Source organism: Aspergillus nidulans, chromosome V, assembly GCF_000011425.1.
Source record: "Aspergillus nidulans FGSC A4 chromosome V".
Taxonomy (NCBI): domain Eukaryota; kingdom Fungi; phylum Ascomycota; class Eurotiomycetes; order Eurotiales; family Aspergillaceae; genus Aspergillus; species Aspergillus nidulans.
Window position 1 is genome coordinate 1,168,099 of NC_066261.1, and position 19,684 is coordinate 1,187,782.

The following is a 19,684-nucleotide window of genomic DNA, read 5'->3' on the forward strand; positions in this document are numbered from 1 at the left end:
TCGTGCACAAAGTGATATTCTTTTTGTACAATTCCAATGTACATACATGTTCCTTCAAATACAGCCCACTTTAGACAACGAGTTCCAGCTCAAGTCCAGTGATCATTAGCAGCAAACCAGGCGCGAGCCATCTGTTTGCTCAAGATGCGTCAAATCTAGCCATCTCTTATTGGTAGACGGACGGGATATGAAAGGAAGAAAGGGCAGCATAAATCAAAGTCATCACGTCGTTAGGTGTAAGGCTCAATCGGACATTTGCCAAATGAAAAGCACAGAAACGTCAAAATAAAACGATAAATGGGGATATAAGAGGACGAGAAACGAATTAGGGGGCAGGAAGAATGAAGGGTATCAATGCTGGTAGTCGAGAATCAAAGAGAATCAAAGGGGGAAGGAAGCTAGAAAGGCTGGCCATTGAGGTTGACAGAATCGCCGCCTTCTCGGCCTCGTCGGAGAGCTTTTGCGAGCATCAGCTCTCTCATCCAGTCGATGCGCTCCTGCTGCGTCTCGACGGAGAAATGGTGTGATTTGGGCCCGCCTGGCAAGAAATGCTTGCGGTCGGTATTCGAGGCAGGGATGAGGGAAAAGGCAAACGCCCCTGGTTCCTGGTTGTTATTGACGCGCTTCAGGACGGTCTTTTTGAAAGCGTTGGTCAATCTAGAGGTGGATCGCAGTGAAGAACACGCCACGGCATAATCATCTACATCAATACGCTCCAATGCTTTGGAGTCCCGAAGAGCGGCCTGCTCATCTGGATACATGCACAGATGAGTGCCTCGAAGGGTGAAGTGATTCTCTTCCCATTCGTGGCGGATGAGCTTAGAGGTTTTCCGCTTCTTCATCCAACCGTTGTGGATGATGTCATTCGCATGTGCAGAGTTGGGGCTGAAAGGGTTATTCCTGCAATGCGGTGCTCGAGGGGTATTCTCGAGGTCTTCGAGAGTATCAATTGGCGGCAGCGGTGAGCGCTCCACGACAGGAACCATGGGCCTGAAAGATGGCCCATTGACAGCAGAGTGCAGTCGACGGTGGTTCTCCGTCCTCGAAGCCGGACGGGCGTCATCGGCCTGATTCCCAAATCGCATATCTGGTGGTACAGATTGAGAGAAACCTCGCTCTATCGGACCGATGTGGATGGCTGTCAAGGGTGCGTCACCGCTGGACAGCGGGGTGCGCTGCGCGTAGTGAGGGTCACCACGATAGAAGTCCGAGGGCGATAGGAGGCCGCTGTGCGGGTTCGGTGACTCCTTTCGGTTAATAGTGGGAAACTGCCGTGACTTGCGGAGGACAGAGGGGGTAATAGTACGCTGCGCTGAGTAGCCTGGAGAGAAAGTGGTTTCGGTCGGGGCTTGAAGGCTGGGTATCCGCAGCTTTGGAAGGTGGCGGAGATTTTCCGCCAGAGTTGGAGTTCCTTTTTGTGAAGTAGTAGGTGAGTTCTCCATGGATGCATCATGCTCTGCAGGAGGAGTGGCAGGGTCTGTAACCGGCTGAAGAGCACTGAGCCGTTGGAAGTTGAGGAAGTTTCGCACATTCTCTTGCGGGTCTCGTGATTGCACATCATTAAGCCGTTCCTGAGATAGGTGAATATCGCCTTTCTGGGTTGCTCCCATGATATCCGACGAAGCAACAAGAGAAGGAGTCATCTCGGACTTGGGAGTCTTCGCGTCTGACTTGGGCGACCTCAACTCGGGCTTAGCTGACTTGAACTCCGGCATAGGCGGTTTGACCTCTAGTTTGGGTTTGACTTCCTGTACTTGTGGTCTTGATTCCATCTTGGGCGTTTTTGCCACAGAGTGTGCATGGGCAACGCTCGCTGGATCATTGGTAACGAGAACAGAACCTCCAAGGCCTTCCAGTTGAAGGTCCTTCAGCAAACGAGCGATCTTAGCCTGCTGCCTTTGCCACTTGCGACAATTCTCGCCCTTGGAGCACACATGCAGCTTAGGAAGCAGCTGTTCGATAGCCACAATGGATACTGAATCCTGAGGTGCGATTTCTGTGCCATGGCGACCACGCTTTTGACGACTGTGCTGCCGGTGCTGGTGCTGGCTTGAAGATCGTGAGTCTGATCGAGACCTCGGAGCATCACATTCGACCATGGGGCTGGTGCAGTCAGCACCCACCTCGGCAGCAGTAGTTTGAGGTGTCCGCGTATTTTGTCGATGAGTAGGATCTGGTGTAGACATTCCTGAGCAGCAGGATTGGGGAGTGCTTGAGTAGTAGGCTCGTCGGAGCTGGCGAATACAGGCCATCAACTGATGCCTCTTCCCGAATGAAGATATCTCAAGCTCTTTGAGATCGTCAATCTGGAGTTCAAGCAGGATTGGACCAGTAATATCATTAATGAAGAACTTTTCGATGATGGAGTCCTCGAACCCCAGACCTTGCATCCAGCTGACCACCTCGTTGGGTGACCAGTTAGCAACACCGATTCTAGATGCAGGACGTGCCGGAGCAGGTGGAGGCGGCGGAGGTGTTTGCGTAGTGGCAATGGGGACCGGGGTATCTTTTCGCTCTTGTTCGGTTCTAAATGGCACTGTCTTGAAGCCAGTATAAAACTGCGTGGCTATCGCGCTATCGGGTGCCTTTTCTTCCGTCCACTCAGGTGTGGGCTGATATCTGGAAAGAGAGTCCTCAGAAGTTCGAAAGAGATGCGGGCCCTGAGGACCCTTGATAGGACTGTCATCGAGGTGGAAATGGAATGCGGTAAGGCCGGTTGAGTCGGGGGTTTTGATATCGTCCAGGGTTGACAGGGTGGTAACACTCTCTGCCACGAGCTGCAGGAATCTCAAATTAGGGCAAGATCACATTGAGCGTTCAGCGGGAGTAGTACGAACCGAGTCAGCACTTCTGTAGGGCGAGCTATCGGACGTTGCGTTTCTTGAATCTGTATCGTAGTCTGAGTCGATGATCTCGGTGGTTTCCGACATGGCCGATCTGGAACGAGCATGGGATAACGATCTGGTTTCAAGGAAGAGTTGTTCCTGGGCCTTGATGTAATCGAAGGATGGCTGGAAATCCTGAGTAGAAGCCTGTTTATGTCAGCTACATCAATCTCGCAGCATGCAGGAAGATCGTACCATAATGCGGGCGGAGGGAGCCGAAAGCTCCTATAAGCGGATTGTAGGCAATGCTATATGAATGTGTTTGCACGAACTGCTATAAAACGAGGTTGCGGTGTCTTCTTGAATAGGAGGATGGCAGGCAGGATAGGGAGTCTGGATGCCAAAAGGCGGACAAGTTTCTGTTGGGTAGGAAAGTGAGGGGGCACAAGCAGATCGTGGGATCACACAGCGTTAAGTATATCCCAGTCGGTCAAGGACGGTTGCCCTAGCAGGGAATAGGAATATGCCACGGCTCAAAGCGCCGGCCTCATTTCCCCATCATGCCGAAACGCAGAGAATTAGCCAGCGAGGAGTGTCCTCGATGGATGTGATGAAGTGAACATGTAGATGCATATGAGAGGGGGCAACGGCGAATAGTTCTTCGGCGTCAGGTGCTCGCATCGGGGTCGACGGCGCTGATTGGCTGCACCACTGCATGACGGGATTCCCCAGCGGCTAGAGAACATCGATTACAAGCTGTGGTTGGCGGAAGGACGATGTCTGCATAACCTTGAAATTCTCCCATGGTAGATGGGACACGAAGGAGGGGAAGCATGGTGTCTGAGAGGCTAGCGGAAGGACGCTACTGCTGTAATCACGCCCCAGCTGAGAATGTCCGCTGCTCGTTGGTTGGTGAAGAGGCGCTAAGGCGGCTTGTCCTATTCGATGGCGCCAAATGCCAGTTAATTATAGCCAACTTCGACTCAATTAGGTTCAATTAGCATTGTTTTACAAAGTAAATATCGCTGAATATAGAAGCAATTCACCGATCTTGGCAGATCCTTGCATATGAATAGAGCGTTGTGATTGCTCCTCAATGCATATTGAAGTGTGATGGGGTTCCTCGCCATGCTCCTCTCCACTTTACGCTCTTGTCACACTTGGGGCCGTCAGTTTCGAACCTCAAATACCAATGGATTTCCCGCCCTTTGAATCCTTCCTCAAGGCTTGAAGACCGCTCTTTGACTCTTCACCAGTCACATTAGGTGTCATGAGGTGGACGCACCATACCATTGTGCTGGTGCCTTGTTCGTTGTCTCATCAATATCCCACGCAAGCCATAGTAATAACCGTCGTGCCATGCTTACATTTGTTGGGACGGTCAAGTGCTGAGGATGTCACATTCTCACCTTCACCAGGTAGGCTTCCGAATACTACACAATCCCATTGGGACGATCATAACTGGCAGCGTCAGGCTTCGTGAGAGCCAGACTTTGTTGGCAATGTCGCTGGCCGTTCGTCAACATATCCTTGTCCTGACCGTTGTACAAGACTCGTCGGGATCTGGAGCGCCCACGAAGTAATTTCTAGTGACCTCGGTTCAGTACTTGACACTGCAGGACTACAAATATTGCTTCCCAGATACCGGCGCTATCCGAAGCCCGTTGTCTGGATTCTCGCTATTATCTCAAGAATGACCTCAATGCGATTGGTTCCAGGTTATGGTTTCATTCCCAAATAATACCGCACCGAAGCGCATCCTCATGATATTAGCATCGCCTCAATCGCACAATGGAAACGTGGCTTGTGTAACTCTTGACTCGATAGCTCCGGCTTCTGACATCGCACTCATATCCCCGGTAGAGAAATCGAGCCCAAACCTTCTGGCTCTTCCATATTGCCGCTCATCCTCAACACCCATTGTAGACATTTCCCTGTCAGTATTCAATTATAACGGTGGGGAAATCCTCTCCATTTTACTATTATATGTGCTGGCGCTCGCCTAGGAAAAAAAAATAACCATGCTCTAGGCCCATGATAGGCAATACACTGCGCGAGACAAGATCGAATGGCTGGTTATTATGTACCTGCACCCTGGATCAATTTCCCAGGTCTATGGAACAGCCATAACTTAATCTGTACCCAGAGACCCAAAATCTTCCTAGGTCACCCTACGTGTTCTAAAAGCATGGTTCCTGCGTGCTACCCAGTCGCATGGTGCGAACGAAGTAGTATTTCCTACCCTTACATTGTCAAGTCTATAACACTCATGACTACCACAACGTATGGTTTGTACACCCCTAAGGATATGTCTTTACCCCTTCTAGATGTTACTGTCGTTTCTTGAAATCATAGCCCTTTACTTCAAGCGGTTGTCGGGGTGAATCTGGTGAGCCCACGATAAACACACTCCCTGTCCTGACATCATAAATTGGGGTATCTACATCCGGGATATTATGAATGGCCTTGTACCATTCCATGGTGCCGGTGTTTAAAAGCGGCAAAGCTTTTTCCATTGACACAACGGAAAATGCCACAGATCGCTTGGCATAGCTGAGATCCATGCCGGAGAGATTTAGCCCAAGATTGCCGGCGGGGACTACCTATCTTGGGCAGTCTCAGGCGCGTCTCATGCAGAAACGTTGCTAATTATGTTCGAGGGCGCTTAATTGATGTGGAATTGGGCTTGAACCGGGGTAATTAACCTTCATTCAGAAAGAATGTCTATTAATAGATGCGCACGTCATTTCAGTCTTTGTAGCTCTGTCGTCACTAATTAACTTCTTTCTTGCCGCCTGAACTAGTAGAATTAAGCTGCATTAAGTTCATGATTGACAGTTAAGGGCGTCAATTTTGGGGAATTTATTGGGGATTGCCAGTGAGCGGCCGCCAGCGAATCAGAGCTTATCAAGGCCTAGATTTACCGGTTCGGCACGGGCCACTCATTAATTGCTAATCTGTGATTGGTTGATCTTGTGAAAGCGCCAGCAGTGGAGCGCTCCCTGCCAATCTAGTGGCCAGTCGAACCGCTGATGGCTGGAGTTGCTGCCAATCGAGCCTTTAGGACCGAAGCTTGGCATGCACCTCCGTCTGTTCTTTCACAAAGAACCTCCAGGCGAGCGTTTCATCAGTCGCTGGGAGGACTGTAAAGCAAGACAATTTCTGATTCTGAAACATAAATCAGCCAATGATATTGCGAGTTTGTTGAGGTAGGCGACACTAATGATTGCAATCAAGATCGAGTCCCAGCAAAAGAGTCGAAGATGCTCAAGAATCGGTCAGTTTGAGTGAGGAAGTAATTCAAGAGGTGTATTTGATGGAAGAGACAATGATAGCATGGAAGATGAATATCAGATCGAGAGCATTACCCCGGAAATTAGCGAGCACGCATCCAGATGCCGCATCCGTGACCTGCTTCGCGGCGCCAACTATGCCCGAACGGGAGCAGGCGCTGACAGGGGACTCGGCACCTCAAGTTCTCAACTTAGTCCGGCCCTGATCATCCCCAGGCACAACCGCCGGTCAGGATCCAAAATTAGTTTCTTTGTCGGGTTGTCATTCGTCGTTTGCTCCAGATCTGCCCCCCCGCCCGCGCTTCGAGATGCACTCTTCACGCAGCTAACTAGCTCAACCGCCGCATGGTGGAAAAAATAGAAGCATCAGAGCATGGTGCATTGCTACTTTTGGCTTGATAGGTCTTCATCTCCAAAGATATTAAGAGCATCATGTTCACCACGGCTTCGTTCAGTTGTCTCTTCGACAGACGGTCTCTCGACACTCGACTCGGCTGTTGCGCTACAACATAACACAACACGACGCGGGACACAGAGAAGGCAGTGAGGACTGCTTGGATATATGGTCATTGTGTCGCGGTACTACGCCGTTCACCTGTCGCAGATATCTGGACTTGATATTCGTGTCTTCCAGTCAAGTCGCCGCAACCGATAGTACACCATGTCAGCTCTCGCCGGACCTAGTACGCAGGCGAAGCCACAACAGTCGGCGCGAACAAGGGCAGACCCGAAAAGCCAAAATCAGACATCCGTTATCAAGGACCACGCAAATATGGTTACGAAGGCATACAAACGGTCGCGTAACGGTTAGTGTTGACGGGAGCATACTCGACTAGTTGCGCCGTGCGGCCAATTTATTCAGCATGGAAACTGACCGTTCCTCCGCAGGTTGCTATACCTGCCGCCTACGAAGGAAGAAATGCGACGAGACTCATCCTAATTGCGTGGCATGCACCAGTCTGGGCGTCAGCTGCGAATACCGAAAGCCGAGTTGGTGGATAAGTACTCAGGCGCGAATGCTACAAAAGGACAAGATAAAACAGAAGGTCAGGGAGACTAAAGTACTGCAAAAGGAGGTAGCGCTTCAGGGTATGCGTCTCTATGTGGCTCGTAGACATGGCTGACACTGGGTAGAATACATCAAACGTGCGGTCCCATCAGCGAAACCTCGCGACAACCCTGTCAGCAAGCCTCAAACGCCCCCGATGGAACCAATGGTGGCCACCACATATGATCCCTCTACGTCCTACTTACCAGCACCTGCAACCAGCGCACTAATGTCTACCCCATATGGCTTTGATGCTGGAATTGGTAGCAGCACTTATATCCCTGATACCACATACGTACCTGATACAACCCCATTGCAAGATACTAGTGTCTTTTGGTTTGACCCAACAGCAACTCCGTTAATACCTACACCGACCTCAATTTCAGAGCTATCAGCGAGTTCAGCGGCAATGACAGCGACGACAACAACAACGACAGCGATGACGACTCCAGCAGTACAGAGTGACGAATGGTATCAAGGATTTACTGACCCCCTACCGCGTGTGCAGAATCCTCTCTCTCTTGGATCTTCCGAATTCCCGGACCGACCACTATCTTTCTATCTGGAAGGGAAGATGAGTTCAAATGACCGAGAGCGCTCCCTACTCTATCACTTTGTCGACAATGTCCTCCGGCTGGTTTTTCCCATTCTCGACCTCCATAAACAGGGACCATCCAGAGCCCGCGAGATCCTGCGCTCCCTTGACTCGAACAAGTCATATTACCACGGCTGTCTCAGCGTATCAGCTATCCACCTCAGGACTGTGAAGAAGCAGCGAGGTAAACGAGTAGAAAGAGACATCATGCGCCACCGTTACGCGGCGATCTCAGAACTCCACAAAGCCTTATATGCGGATCATGGCCACGATACAATCCTAGACGCAACGCTGGCAATGATCTTCTTCCACTGCTCGGTGGGATCACCTGAAGTGGACGGCCTTCCGGATATAGGATGGAACGAGCACTTCACAGCCGTCACAGACCTCGTCAACAAGCTAGGGCTCATGGAGGCAAACCCATTCACGCCGCCCCCATTTAGCATGTCTCTCAGTACATGGATTGACATTTTTGGTGCCACAATGCTCGGAAGATCTCCCCAATTCGCACACGCATATAGGCATAAGCACCTGAACGGAATTTCGTCTGGTTTACGCGAACTAATGGGGTGCGACGACCGAATCATGTACCTGATCTCTGAAATCGCCTGCCTTGATTCTTTAAAGGAAGAAGGCCGCATCAATGACTACACAGTCTGCCACCACGTCTCGGCATTAACAGCCCAGCTCGACCATGCCGAGCAAGTGGTCGTCAATCCGACTCTCGAAAACCCCATTTCCGCCACGGGCATTATCCAGGCCGATAAACTCACGAAGAACATGACCGCCATATTCCGCGTTGCAGCCCGCATCTACCTATACAGCTTAATGCCCGGCTTCCATCCGGAGCAGCAGAACATCGTAGATCTCGTCGAGAAGGTTTCAGAACTCTTGCAATACATTCCGTCAGGACCCTTTGGATTTGACCGCTCGCTTGTGTGGCCAATGCTAATCACTGGCGCATTCTCAACGCCAACAAGCAACTTTCGCATTATCCTTGAGCAACGAATTGCCGCATTGGGCGATTGCAGCGACTTTGGCAGTTTCGGACGCATGTATTCCGTCCTGCAGGAGACTTGGAAACTTTCCGACGACGACAGTGAGCCTGTCTATACTGAGCGCACGTCTGGGCTCCTTGGGCCTCCTTCCTCGTCGGCTTTTGAATTCGACGCGCATATGGCTATGCCGTCTCCGGCGTTGGCTGTTGGCGCGCAACGAGTCAAGCAACAACCCATTCATTGGCGAGATGTTATGAGGGCTCGGGAATGGCACTATCTTCTGCTTTAATATTTCTGCACTAATTATTGCTAGGTATGTGCGTACTATTCTTGACTCACTCTTGCCTTGATAGCTGACCCAACCTAGTATTTCAACATGGCATTGGCGCACGGTTGGCGTTGTTTTCGGTTACCCCTTGGGCTTTGCGGTTATAACTAGTTCGGTTGGCGGTGGTTCTCTGTTGGCCTTTCCCATATTCCATACCAAATCTGGCCTATCATCCCGTGAGCAGGATGAAATGCTTCTCTTCCGCAGTCCATTTTGGACCAAAGGTTCTGGGCTCTAGTTACACCCAGTTACTATTATCTGTTTTTTTGCTTTGTTTTAGCTCTCTTAGCTCAGGCGGATATGTGTTTTGTGCTTAATTTTTCTTCTTCTCCCCTTCGTACTCTTCATTGCCTATACTGGAGTCGAGATTCCTTTTTACGAATGGTACGTTGACGTTTATTGTTGACTTTTTCCCTCGCCTTTCAGCGCTACAAGTGCTCGGTTGTTTATCCTCCTCATCTTCATTTTACTCTATCAAGAGTATGTATTTGGCTTCTTGATACACTTGCACATACCCATGGACGTACATGTATATACTGTTGTTCACTGTTCTTGAGGTCGCAGATTCTAGGCTCTTTTTACTTTTTTAGCATCGAACAGACAAAGTCAAAGAGGCGTAAAGAAATGCAATACTTATCGCCATATACCTCTTTCCTTCTGTAGAGCCCTACATGAGTCTGAAACATTCATCTTATGATTCAGTATAGGAGTCCTCTCCGCTGTATTTCCTCAGTGCTAATGCCAACAATACGAAGCAAAACATATATATGGTGGTCTTGTCACTTTTTTTTTTTATTTTTTTCTTTTTTTTTTCGTGTTGGCCTCAACTGGAATATATTCATACCTGCTTGATATAGTCATGCAGAGGTCATGTAACCTCGCTCGATGTAAGATAGATGCAAATACCGCGAAATTAGAGTATGCGCCCGGCGTCGGCGAACATTCGAACTTCACTTCTCCTGTGTTATTAGAAACTTCAAAACTTTTATTCTTCTGACGTACCCCGTCTGGATGGTTCGAGCAGCAACATACTCCCCGTAGACAAGTACACCAAGGAACCTTAATTTGGCAGCTATGGGATTTGCCTACGCTGCGAGGGCCACTTAGTAAGAATATCTGCTGTCTCAAAAAGCCCCCTACCCGAATTAGTACATTATGTCTTCTATTTTGGAGTTGGATTGTCTATGGACTACGTAACTTCGAGGCAAAGGCAGGTTGAGGTTGTGGCTTATACAGCCCATAAGCGAGCAGAGTAGACACCTTCCATACCTATACCTTGCGACAGACGAACAATTTAGAGCGACCCATGGTATTGGGCCTCACATATTTGTCAAAGACGGAAATGGTGTGGGAGAAGGGTATGGATTTGGGACGATATCCGTACGAACGGTGTGTCTGGCCAAATGTCCCGTCAACCTCTGCACAGAGATGAAGGCGTTAAAAGAGCCGGAAGGTATATACGAACTCATTCCACATCAAAACATCTACAGTAATCATGGATTTTGGTGCCTCGGCGAGAGGAAAGGCAGCGTGGCGGCAAAGGTGTATCCTACAGACTTTGAAGAACAAAGTAAGCGCGCCTGGGAAGGCACTCAAAGACGGAAGTGAAAAGGATCGAACTTCATCATGAGGCGATGTAGCTTCTTTTGGCACTGTTGAGCGTACGATTGCTTCTCAGCTAGGTAGGAATGTCGGCACTGCACCTGCTGCAATGGAGTTCATGGCGGCGTTTGGCCTCAACCCCGAGCAGTGTGGACTTTCCCGATCTCTGGAGAAACCTGTAGGCCATAGACACCTTTATGGACTGATAAGAGCGTGTCTGAACTTGGCGCGACGTTTCATGGTCCCTAACAGGACACGAGTATCTTGGCAATATAGGGCAAGCGACGGGTTGGCCGAGTATGGTACTGATGCTGCTCCATTAATCAAGGATTTATCCTGTCTCTGGCGAATTGGGCAATATGCATCTTGCCCACTAGGCGAGGTTACTCGGAATAGGACAGCACTAGGGATTGGTGACTTGCATCTGCTTTGCCTCCATTAGCTGGCCACTTGAGCATATAGTCAAAGTCTCCAGCTTTTCCACTTGTCTTGGAGGTACCGATCTCAAATTGGTATCACATTCAGTCTCAGAAAACCTGGGCGATGATAATAGTCAATCGCTGGGACGAGAGAAAATAAAAGTTAATAAAACAGCCAGGCCCAATCTACTCCTTTACAAGACAACCCTGACTCAACATCAACTCTCTCGCTGGCACAATCTTCCCAGCGGGAAGTCAAGCCAATGATTGTGCCAGCAGACCTGACATGGAAATGCCATAATTAGGAACCCAGCATATCTGCAGGTACATTCACAAATTCTAAAAATGGATTCTTCAGGACTTGCCGATCGCGAGCGGGGGAGGACAATGTTTCTATTCTTGTGCTGAGTCCCGCGCTTAGGGCTGCGCTATGACTGGCCCGCGCAGTGACAATGGTGCATTAGCTTCAGCTGCCAGCTATAAATATAATCCAAGCGGAGAAGAAATCTGATTTGACGAATCAGAGCGTTTCTCTGCAGCGGTTAGTCTATTGGACTTTGGTTTCCTCGCGCAGGTGATTCATCTCTCCCGATGAGGATCTCATCAGACTTCACCATCATCACAGACCCAAAAATAGCCCTATCTACTTGTTCAGGCCCTGGCGCTTCGACAGCAACGCTCTCGGCCAATAGCCACTCAAGCTGTATCCATTCTTTCATTTCCTCTCGCAATAAACCACTCAATAGTTCTAAATTTGTCTTTTCATCACGCATGAAAGCACTCTCCGTTCTTTTTTTATCCATACCTCGCAACCAATCTCCATCCCGGATGAGATTTACATACTGCTCACCCCTCACATCAGGCACGGATAAGGTTAGCTTTCCCCGGCTAAAGACGCTAGGCTATGCTTAAAGACATAGTTACCTACAGCTACCCTTGTCGAATATCCCGTGAATGGAGTTATTGGCCCAAGGAACTTTAACACTGACTCCAGCTAACTCTGCGCATATCCATTGCGACTTTTGGACCGTCCTATCAGGACCTCTTATTCAAGATGTGCTTGACACTCACAAGACGAAAATAGAACAGAAGTCGGGCGTTGATCTATATTGGGTATGCTCTGTCCTTTGCTCTTGTTGTCTTCCTCCTTGCAAGTTGTATCTATTGGTTACTTCGTGATGCCGTGAGTTCCCAGCGGGGTTGAACTTTGCTCTTGCTTCATGGATATGCCAATCACCTTGCACCTTTTGAATTCGATATCCAAGAATAGCTCAATGTGATCAGCTTGCCTCCTGGCGTTGATTAAACCTTCTACCATGTGCGACGTTGACGTCGATGTTGGAGATCGTGATATACTTCTTAGGGCTGTTCCATGTATTACAGTGTAATAACGTACCATACGTTATACATAACTATCGCCGCTCTATACCCTACTCATGTTGATCGTTCCTATGGCCAGGCTGCTTGCATAATCAGGCTAGAGTGATCCGTCTCTGATCTGTTGCCTTGGAATTGCTTAGTTATATCCCAGGACGTGGTGTGGTTTCCCTCCTGAGAGATGAGGACGATTGTGCTATGACCTTTGCTCTCTTTAAGAACCGCAGTGCATTTCTTTCCGAAAGTAGATCACTCCTCAGCAAAGCTGTAGATGTCTCTGATGTGGAAAGGCAGAGCTAATCTTTATGGTTTGAAGTGCCTGTTCATGTCCTCGTTTCTATCGAAACCCTCTCTATTCCCATGCCAACAATCAAGTAACCACCGCCAAGAACAGGATCTCCCGAAGCTCAATTGGCACATGGCCACGACCAAGCGCCATGATCCATCATAATCCTGCGGCTACGATTCCAAGCGCCACCAACTCCAATCATGTCTGTGCTTTGATTTGAAGTCTTTGTCTATAGTCAATTCCAGCTGGGGGCCAGCGTCTAGCTCTCACCTAAGCGTTTAGAGCCAACAACACTATGCTCGAGGGTTGTTCTGATTGGTCCATGAAATATAGATATTGAGCACCTACCTACACCACTCAACTTTGGGATGAGTTGCGGACGATGATTGAAGGATGAAGGATGAAGCATGAAGGATTGGTAAAGGATGGAAGTGGATTTAGCAGGCTATCAATGTAACGTGAGCCCAATAAGACGTCCAGTTTGTTGGTCCCGAATTGGATGTTGTCTGTAGTTAGAAGGATCAGACAGAAAGAGAGCGTAATGTTTACTCTTAAGTTGGTAGTCATTCCTTCCATTCTATTATGTATGGCTATGTAACTAGTTCGTAGGATAGGTAGATAGATATAGGAACACGCTTCGGACCCAACGCCAGCAACCACCACGCAACCAAGCCAACAAACAACTTAGGATCCCTGAGTAGACAAGACGCTCAACTCAACTTAACTCCGATTTCGCTTTTCAATTGATACAGCGAAACACATAGAAAACAACAGTGCTAACTCCGTCCCTTCCGTCCGGGTCTGAGGCTTCTTCCGTAACCGCCAGGGCTCGGATCCAGCTAACCCGTCTAGGAAAAATGCAGCCTAGTAGCGAGAACATAACTCAACAAGAGACTAGGGAATATAGCGTATTCGATGCATAAGCGTTAGGGCAGCGGTAATGCACGAGTTAGACTCATTGCGTAGTCTGGTTCATCCGCCTCCTCTTCCCCTTCGGCGGCGGCGCAAGCGAAGGAACTCGCTTCAGTGTCACAGTATGCGTGACAATATGCTGAATGGTGATTGACCTCCCAGTACTAGCAGGCGAACCCACGTGTCGCATTTGCCGATCCAGCGGTGGATACGGGGACCGAACGGCATACGCGCTCTTGGGCGAGTCCACCACGCCCGGTGAGTACGGATAGGATGGGGACATGCGCAGCCGGCGGAGCTGTCCTGATTCCACAGCGGACCTAGGCACGTTCAAAGGAGTTGGAGGCCCTGAGCGTGCGCGTCTGTGGGTCTTTGGTGCCCTCACTGCGGTCACGGTGTCGCTGGAAAAGGAGGTTGTTGACGCTGTTGAAGGGAGTGATTGCGGGGAGGGAAGCTGTTTGTTGAAAGTGTATGAGTAAGGTGTAGTTGCGGACTCCAGAGGACTGCCGAATACTGGGCTAAGAGCTTTGAGAAACTCTGTGTAGGCGAGAGGAGGAGGCACGGAGGGCCCCTTGCCATCGGTGCACCTTGCTGGCGTCGGGTTTGGACCTCGCAGATACTCCTGCAACTCAGAGGGAAATATAATGTGCTCTGGTGTTTGAAGGTGATAGAGCTCTGGCCGGGGAGCCATTGCGGACTGTATAGGGAGTATAGTAGTGTGGTGGAGTATGTTGAAGATGATGAGGTAGGTGAGATGGATGGCAGGCTTAGACCGAGCAGAAGTATGAGAGATCGAGATGAGTCAAGAAAATGTGGGACTCGAGGATTAAGTATCAGACGGAGGCTAAAGATAGTAATATGGATAGCCCACAATATTGAAGAGGACAAAAGGTTGTATAAGAGCAGATGGAGGAGCGTTGATTTCGTGCGATGGTCGTAAATTACAGATACAGATCGCTTGAAGACGGTATCAATACAGCACCAGGCTCTAGTCCGAATTCGGTTAGCTGCCAAGACCCGTCGAAAATAGAACACACAGAGCAGAGAGTTGTACGATGAATTTGTATGATGAAGTCTTAGCCAGCCAGAGACGGTGGGATTTAGAAAGAAGCGATCCGGCCTTACTGGATCTGCCCCTTTATCCAGCTACCTGGCTGGATTGGAATGTTGGCTGGAAAGCGGGAGGTCGACTCGGCGCTTGAATCCAAAAAAGGGACGGAAAAACGGGTTCAACCCCTGGAGAGAATGCAAACACAAAAGACGAATATCACGATGAAGCGAATGTAAACCCCATCATCCTGAAGAAACTTTCTCCTTTTATGCTCTCTCTGCTTCTCTGCCGCCAGTGATTCTATCCTGAAACACGCCTCCAGAGTCTCCTTCCTGGGCCAGCTCGAGCTGCCTGTCTGCAGAATCGCGCGCGGCACCTGAAGAAAACCCAACAGGGGCCCCAGCGAATCCCCGCCTGTTCAGCCATTTGACCCCATCTCGTTTCCATGGGCGATGGACTTAACTGCACGCCTCCGCGCTTCAGCAACACTGCTCTTGTCCGATTCTGGCGCGCGCTTGCCCGCTGTCCGTCTGTTGGCTGGGATCCATTCGCTGTGCTATCTGGTAGCCGCCTACATACGGCCAAACCGTGGTACACCCACAGAGAGAGTCCAGGGTCAGGATCGCCCAGGTACTGAAGTCATTAGCTTCCAATGTTCTGAGATCCGCTGGACTAAAGTGTCTTGCAGCTTCGCTGTCCAATTGTAGCGTTAGGACGTACTCGAGATCCGTACCGCTGGAGCAGAGACACTGTCAGACGCCTATTGACGATTGTCATGAATGACAAGGTCAAGGATGTTGCAGGTTCGTCGAGACAACTGACCTGGGCTTCACTCTTAGAAGATCGTTTGGTTTGATATCGGTTCTGCCCTTTCCGTTGTGGAGTCCGCGGAGACAGAAGAGACCCTTGGTTTCTCATCTCATTCTATTTCCAATGAGACGAGTAAATTTATCGCTGGCGCTTCTTTACAGCCAACAAAAACCCACATTTCAGTCCACGCGAGATTCGAGTCCATATAGTATGCTATCTTCTACCCTACACTTAGCGCTCTCTCAGCGCTCGTCTCCGGGTCCAAGTCCTGGCTGTTATTGTACGAGGTCTATCCGTCTGTGCAAGCCGGAAGCGCTGACATTTTTGACGAGTCAATGATGAGTTTAGGTGACTAACGCCGTCATACGGTTTGTTTGGACTACTAACCCTTCAAACTGAAGCCCCCTTTAATCTCCCACGGCGTATTGTTGATATTCTCATGGAAACGGCGTTACAAACCCTGCCTAGAAACCTACTAAAGTCCATGGCGATGTGAGACTTCAATCAGCGCCGACTTAACCGTCTATATTTAGCGCTGTATCGAGGGCTCACACATTGACTGACGCTGTAGCTATCTAGGACAAATTCGAACATGTCTTCTGTTTAGGCCGTTTGGAATGTTTTCTTGCGTGACATTAGACCTGTTGCGAAGCGCCGAATCCTTCCAACTACCTGCAGGGTCGGCTGAGCGCCAAATATCCCCTTTATTACGGATTGAGTGGATTCAATGCAGATTTGCCTAGATCTACCATTTAGGCCTGACAGTCTACATTATGCGACTCAAGAAGCACAAGCAATTGTCAATTACACTATGACCAACCATTCAAGCACCTATCAACTGAACAAGGGCCCCTTAATCAAGGGTCACGGGCACGGGAACGCTCAACGGACTAAAGAGACATCAGCGTAGTATCCGGTGCTGACGACACCAAGAGTGCGGAAGATTGGCCGAATTTAGCACCGTCCCGCTTGAGCATCGAGATTCTGGCTGACAGTGTAGCCACTCGAACTACTGGCGGTGCAAAGAGGGATGCTACCCATTAAGAAAATGAGGGCGTCGTGGGGAGATCCTCCTGGACAATACATTCTCCTTCAATAAGCACCCTGCGGATTGCCAGCTCGACTAAGGTACCCGTTGGAAGGCATACACTGTTCAGACACAGAGGCCAAGTACAGCGACAATAAAGCATTCGACTCTTCTTACCAGCAGTATTTCTTGTTGCATTGGGGAGGAGAGCTCTCAGACACCGGACTAGTCCTCTCATTGTTCTTGATCAGACTCGAACTGTTGATCTATTCTAGATACGCGAGCACGTCACGCGGCGAAGTAATACTAATAGGGCCAATCTGTATTCACCCTTCTCAATACATTATGTTGACATCCAGTACTTGATTCCATCGGTCTTTGCCCTAGTCTCACTGATCTGACAGCGCTCTAACGGCCAACGCGGTCGCCAACCCCCTGTTCCCAATCCGCAAATTCGTCTTCCCATATCGATACACCCACCCAACCTTCCACCCGCCGTCCTCACACTGCATCTCGCGAAGTCTCTCTTCGTCAATCACATCTGCGATACCCACGTATCTCGCCGCAAGGAGACGCATCGCAAGCGCAAGAGCATCCCCGGGCAGTCCGACGCGCTCGACAACTCGTTCACGAAGGAGACAAACGAACTCATCATGCATGGGGAGTCCTGCTCCATTTGTACTTGTATTCTCGAGTAAACGGGCAAGAAAGTAGAGGAATGCCTCAGGTATCGCATAATACCGTGTCCCGTTTAAGTATGCGCGGTGTCTAAGGACGTCGCGGACCCAGGACAGAGTAGTATGTAGTTCGTGGCCGCGCCCATACTTGTAGAAGAGGGCGAGGACGTTGACGCAGACGACCGGGTCAACGCGTGGGCGGGTTGTGTCGAAGTAGGTCTGTCCAGGTTCATCAGCCTGCATTTCTTTTCTGTTTTTGTGTGTGTGTGTGTGTGTGTGTGTGTGTGTGTGTGTGTGTGTGTGTGTGCGTTTCGTGTTTGTGCTCCGACTGACACGGACGTACCAGGATTATCCCGTCGGCACTGAGATGGCTGGCTATCTCGTCTAGCACGGACTGCACGATCGAGACGTCTGAAGGCTCCAAGACTGTCAATGCAAGGGCCGTTGTGTCGAAGTCGTCGGGGTAAGCGCGAGTTGTGAGCAGAGGGCTTCCTATCAATAGCAATTCAGTTGTTAGTGGGATATGAAGAGGCACCTTTGACAGGGAGGGACTGCACCTATGAAGAAGTTCCATGACCGCGCGTGTTCTTCGAGGTAGACGAGCTCACTGGGTAGACGATCCAGGTCAGTCTCTTTACCTCTATCAGCCACAAAGTGGGCAGACAAACCGATCCCCGGTAGCCTCTAGCACCAGCAACTGCGTGAAGTTATCCCGGATCACCACCCCAGTGCTCGTAACGCTATGCAGGCGTTTCGCATTGACGCGGAGAAATTCTTTCCCACGCGCAACTGGATCACACAATATGTTCTGCAGTGAGCGCAGAGTCGCATTCGTGTCCATGTGCAGGATTACATGGCTCCCGACCGATCTCGCAGGGAGGATATTCTCAGGATTTGTCTCGACAAAGAGCGCTCTTTCAAGCGAGTCGGACAGCCCCAGTTCGCGCAGCACATGTCGGTAGAAACACAGGTCTGGCTTGCGCATGCCGACCTGGCACGAGACGAAGACGTGGTCGAATAGGGCCCATTCCGAGATGCTGTCCTGGATGGTTGCGTATTCTGGTTGGGGGATATTCAGCATGCCACAGAGCAGAGGCCCTTTCCTGTCCGCTTTTGCTTTGAATTTGAGAGGCTGCAGATTGTTGATGAGGAGCTCATGCTCATGGCCTTGCCTCTGCCCTTGTTCTTTGTTTCGCGCGCTCTCTCCCTGGACCTGGGATATGATTCTTGTTCGGACCCGGGTTTGCAGTATATCAGCGAGGTCGGCCACATCGAGCGAGTATCTGGTCGAGAGCACCCCGCAGGCCTCCGTTTCCGTCAACTGGCCACATTCATAGACGTACCAGATGTCCGAGGAGAAGATTTCTTTCAGAATATGGCGTGAGATCTTTGCACTCGCAAGGACTGGTCCGGGGAGGAAGAGATCCGATAGGTCAATGACAACCGCTATGACTGGATCAGGAGGCATTATAGTCGATCAAGCTCGGCTCCGACTCATCGTTCAAGGTCAAATTCAGTTCCAGATTCAGGCGAAATGCTCAAGTTGTTTCGGGAGAGGAGGTTCCCATAGTCCAGAAACGACAGGCACCTACGTACTTATATTCCCGGTCTGGCCTAGTAGGGAATCTGTTCTGATGGTCAAGGGCTCATTCACCTTGTGTCTCATTCTGAGCTTGCTTAGCATGGACCTAACCATGATTACAAGCAGCATCACCTTAAAACTCTATCCTTCAACTATCCATTCACTCCTGCGCCAAGCGACGCTGTGGCGCAATCCAGCGTTAGCCCGCGGCAATAAGTTTCTTCACATTCACTTTACAAGGAAGACGGCCGGGAGAACCGCTCACATGAAGCTGGAGGGCCTGCAGATCATGCAACCCATATCAAGTAGCGCCAACGTTTCCCGCTCCGCAGCGGTTTGCTACCTAGGTAACCTCCTGTTCCCTTCACAACGGCTGGGGTTGTGGCTTGCCCTACCAATCAGGATCCTTCAGGCAATAAGTCTAGCGTCAGATGGCGTTGTCAGAACGCCTGCATACACTAGACCTCGGGTCAGTGAAGCGAGTGCCGTCTTGCTCATGACGACCATTCCGTCCCTATATTATGAATTGGCGGTGTTGTATCCAGTTATATATTGTATCGTAGGCAGGGACTATGCACCCTATATCATTATAGACAGGAGATAGTCTGGACCAGATCAGCCTACTCCTTTTAGACCTCAATCTCCAGGACCAGAGTTCAAGCTCCCGTCCGGACAGTAACTATAAATAGAGAAGATCAAGGGTTACTTTCGGAGTCGAGAGCTTCGCGGTAATGTATGGTATTGCGGCGCCTGCTAATCGTTGAAGGTACTGAATCTACCTAAGAGCGCAAGGGTACAGTCTATGGAGCTCTTCACCGTAGACGCTGGGCTGCGGTTGGCTGAGCTCAATG

General features: G+C 49.9%; 5 protein-coding genes across 5 annotated transcripts, besides 1 other annotated feature; 2 read left to right on the forward strand and 3 right to left on the reverse strand.

The window, feature by feature from the left end:
- Positions 1–19,684: part of a sequence feature (contig 1.89 1..282268(1)) that runs on past both edges of the window.
- Positions 399–3,083, reverse strand: ANIA_05169 (uncharacterized protein; the record flags this gene model as incomplete). Its single annotated transcript, XM_657681.1, has 3 exons — positions 399–2,777; positions 2,838–3,032; positions 3,081–3,083. 3 exons carry the CDS (start codon positions 3,081–3,083, stop codon positions 399–401), a joined length of 2,577 nt encoding a protein of 858 aa, XP_662773.1.
- On the forward strand, positions 6,780–9,048 carry ANIA_05170 (protein rosA; the record flags this gene model as incomplete). The annotated part of the gene is made up of 3 exons (XM_657682.1): positions 6,780–6,924; positions 7,007–7,207; positions 7,253–9,048. The coding sequence occupies 3 exons, from the start codon at positions 6,780–6,782 to the stop codon at positions 9,046–9,048; spliced, it is 2,142 nt and encodes a 713-aa protein (XP_662774.1).
- ANIA_05171 (uncharacterized protein) lies at positions 10,583–11,224 on the forward strand (the record flags this gene model as incomplete). Its single annotated transcript, XM_657683.2, has 2 exons — positions 10,583–10,657; positions 10,766–11,224. 2 exons carry the CDS (start codon positions 10,583–10,585, stop codon positions 11,129–11,131), a joined length of 441 nt encoding a protein of 146 aa, XP_662775.1. The 3' UTR covers positions 11,132–11,224.
- ANIA_05172 (uncharacterized protein) lies at positions 13,730–14,377 on the reverse strand (the record flags this gene model as incomplete). The annotated part of the gene is made up of 1 exon (XM_657684.1): positions 13,730–14,377. One exon carries the CDS (start codon positions 14,375–14,377, stop codon positions 13,730–13,732), a length of 648 nt encoding a protein of 215 aa, XP_662776.1.
- Positions 16,588–18,719, reverse strand: ANIA_05173 (uncharacterized protein; the record flags this gene model as incomplete). Its single annotated transcript, XM_657685.1, has 6 exons — positions 16,588–16,696; positions 16,752–16,832; positions 16,968–17,488; positions 17,595–17,743; positions 17,809–17,858; positions 17,920–18,719. The coding sequence occupies 6 exons, from the start codon at positions 18,717–18,719 to the stop codon at positions 16,588–16,590; spliced, it is 1,710 nt and encodes a 569-aa protein (XP_662777.1).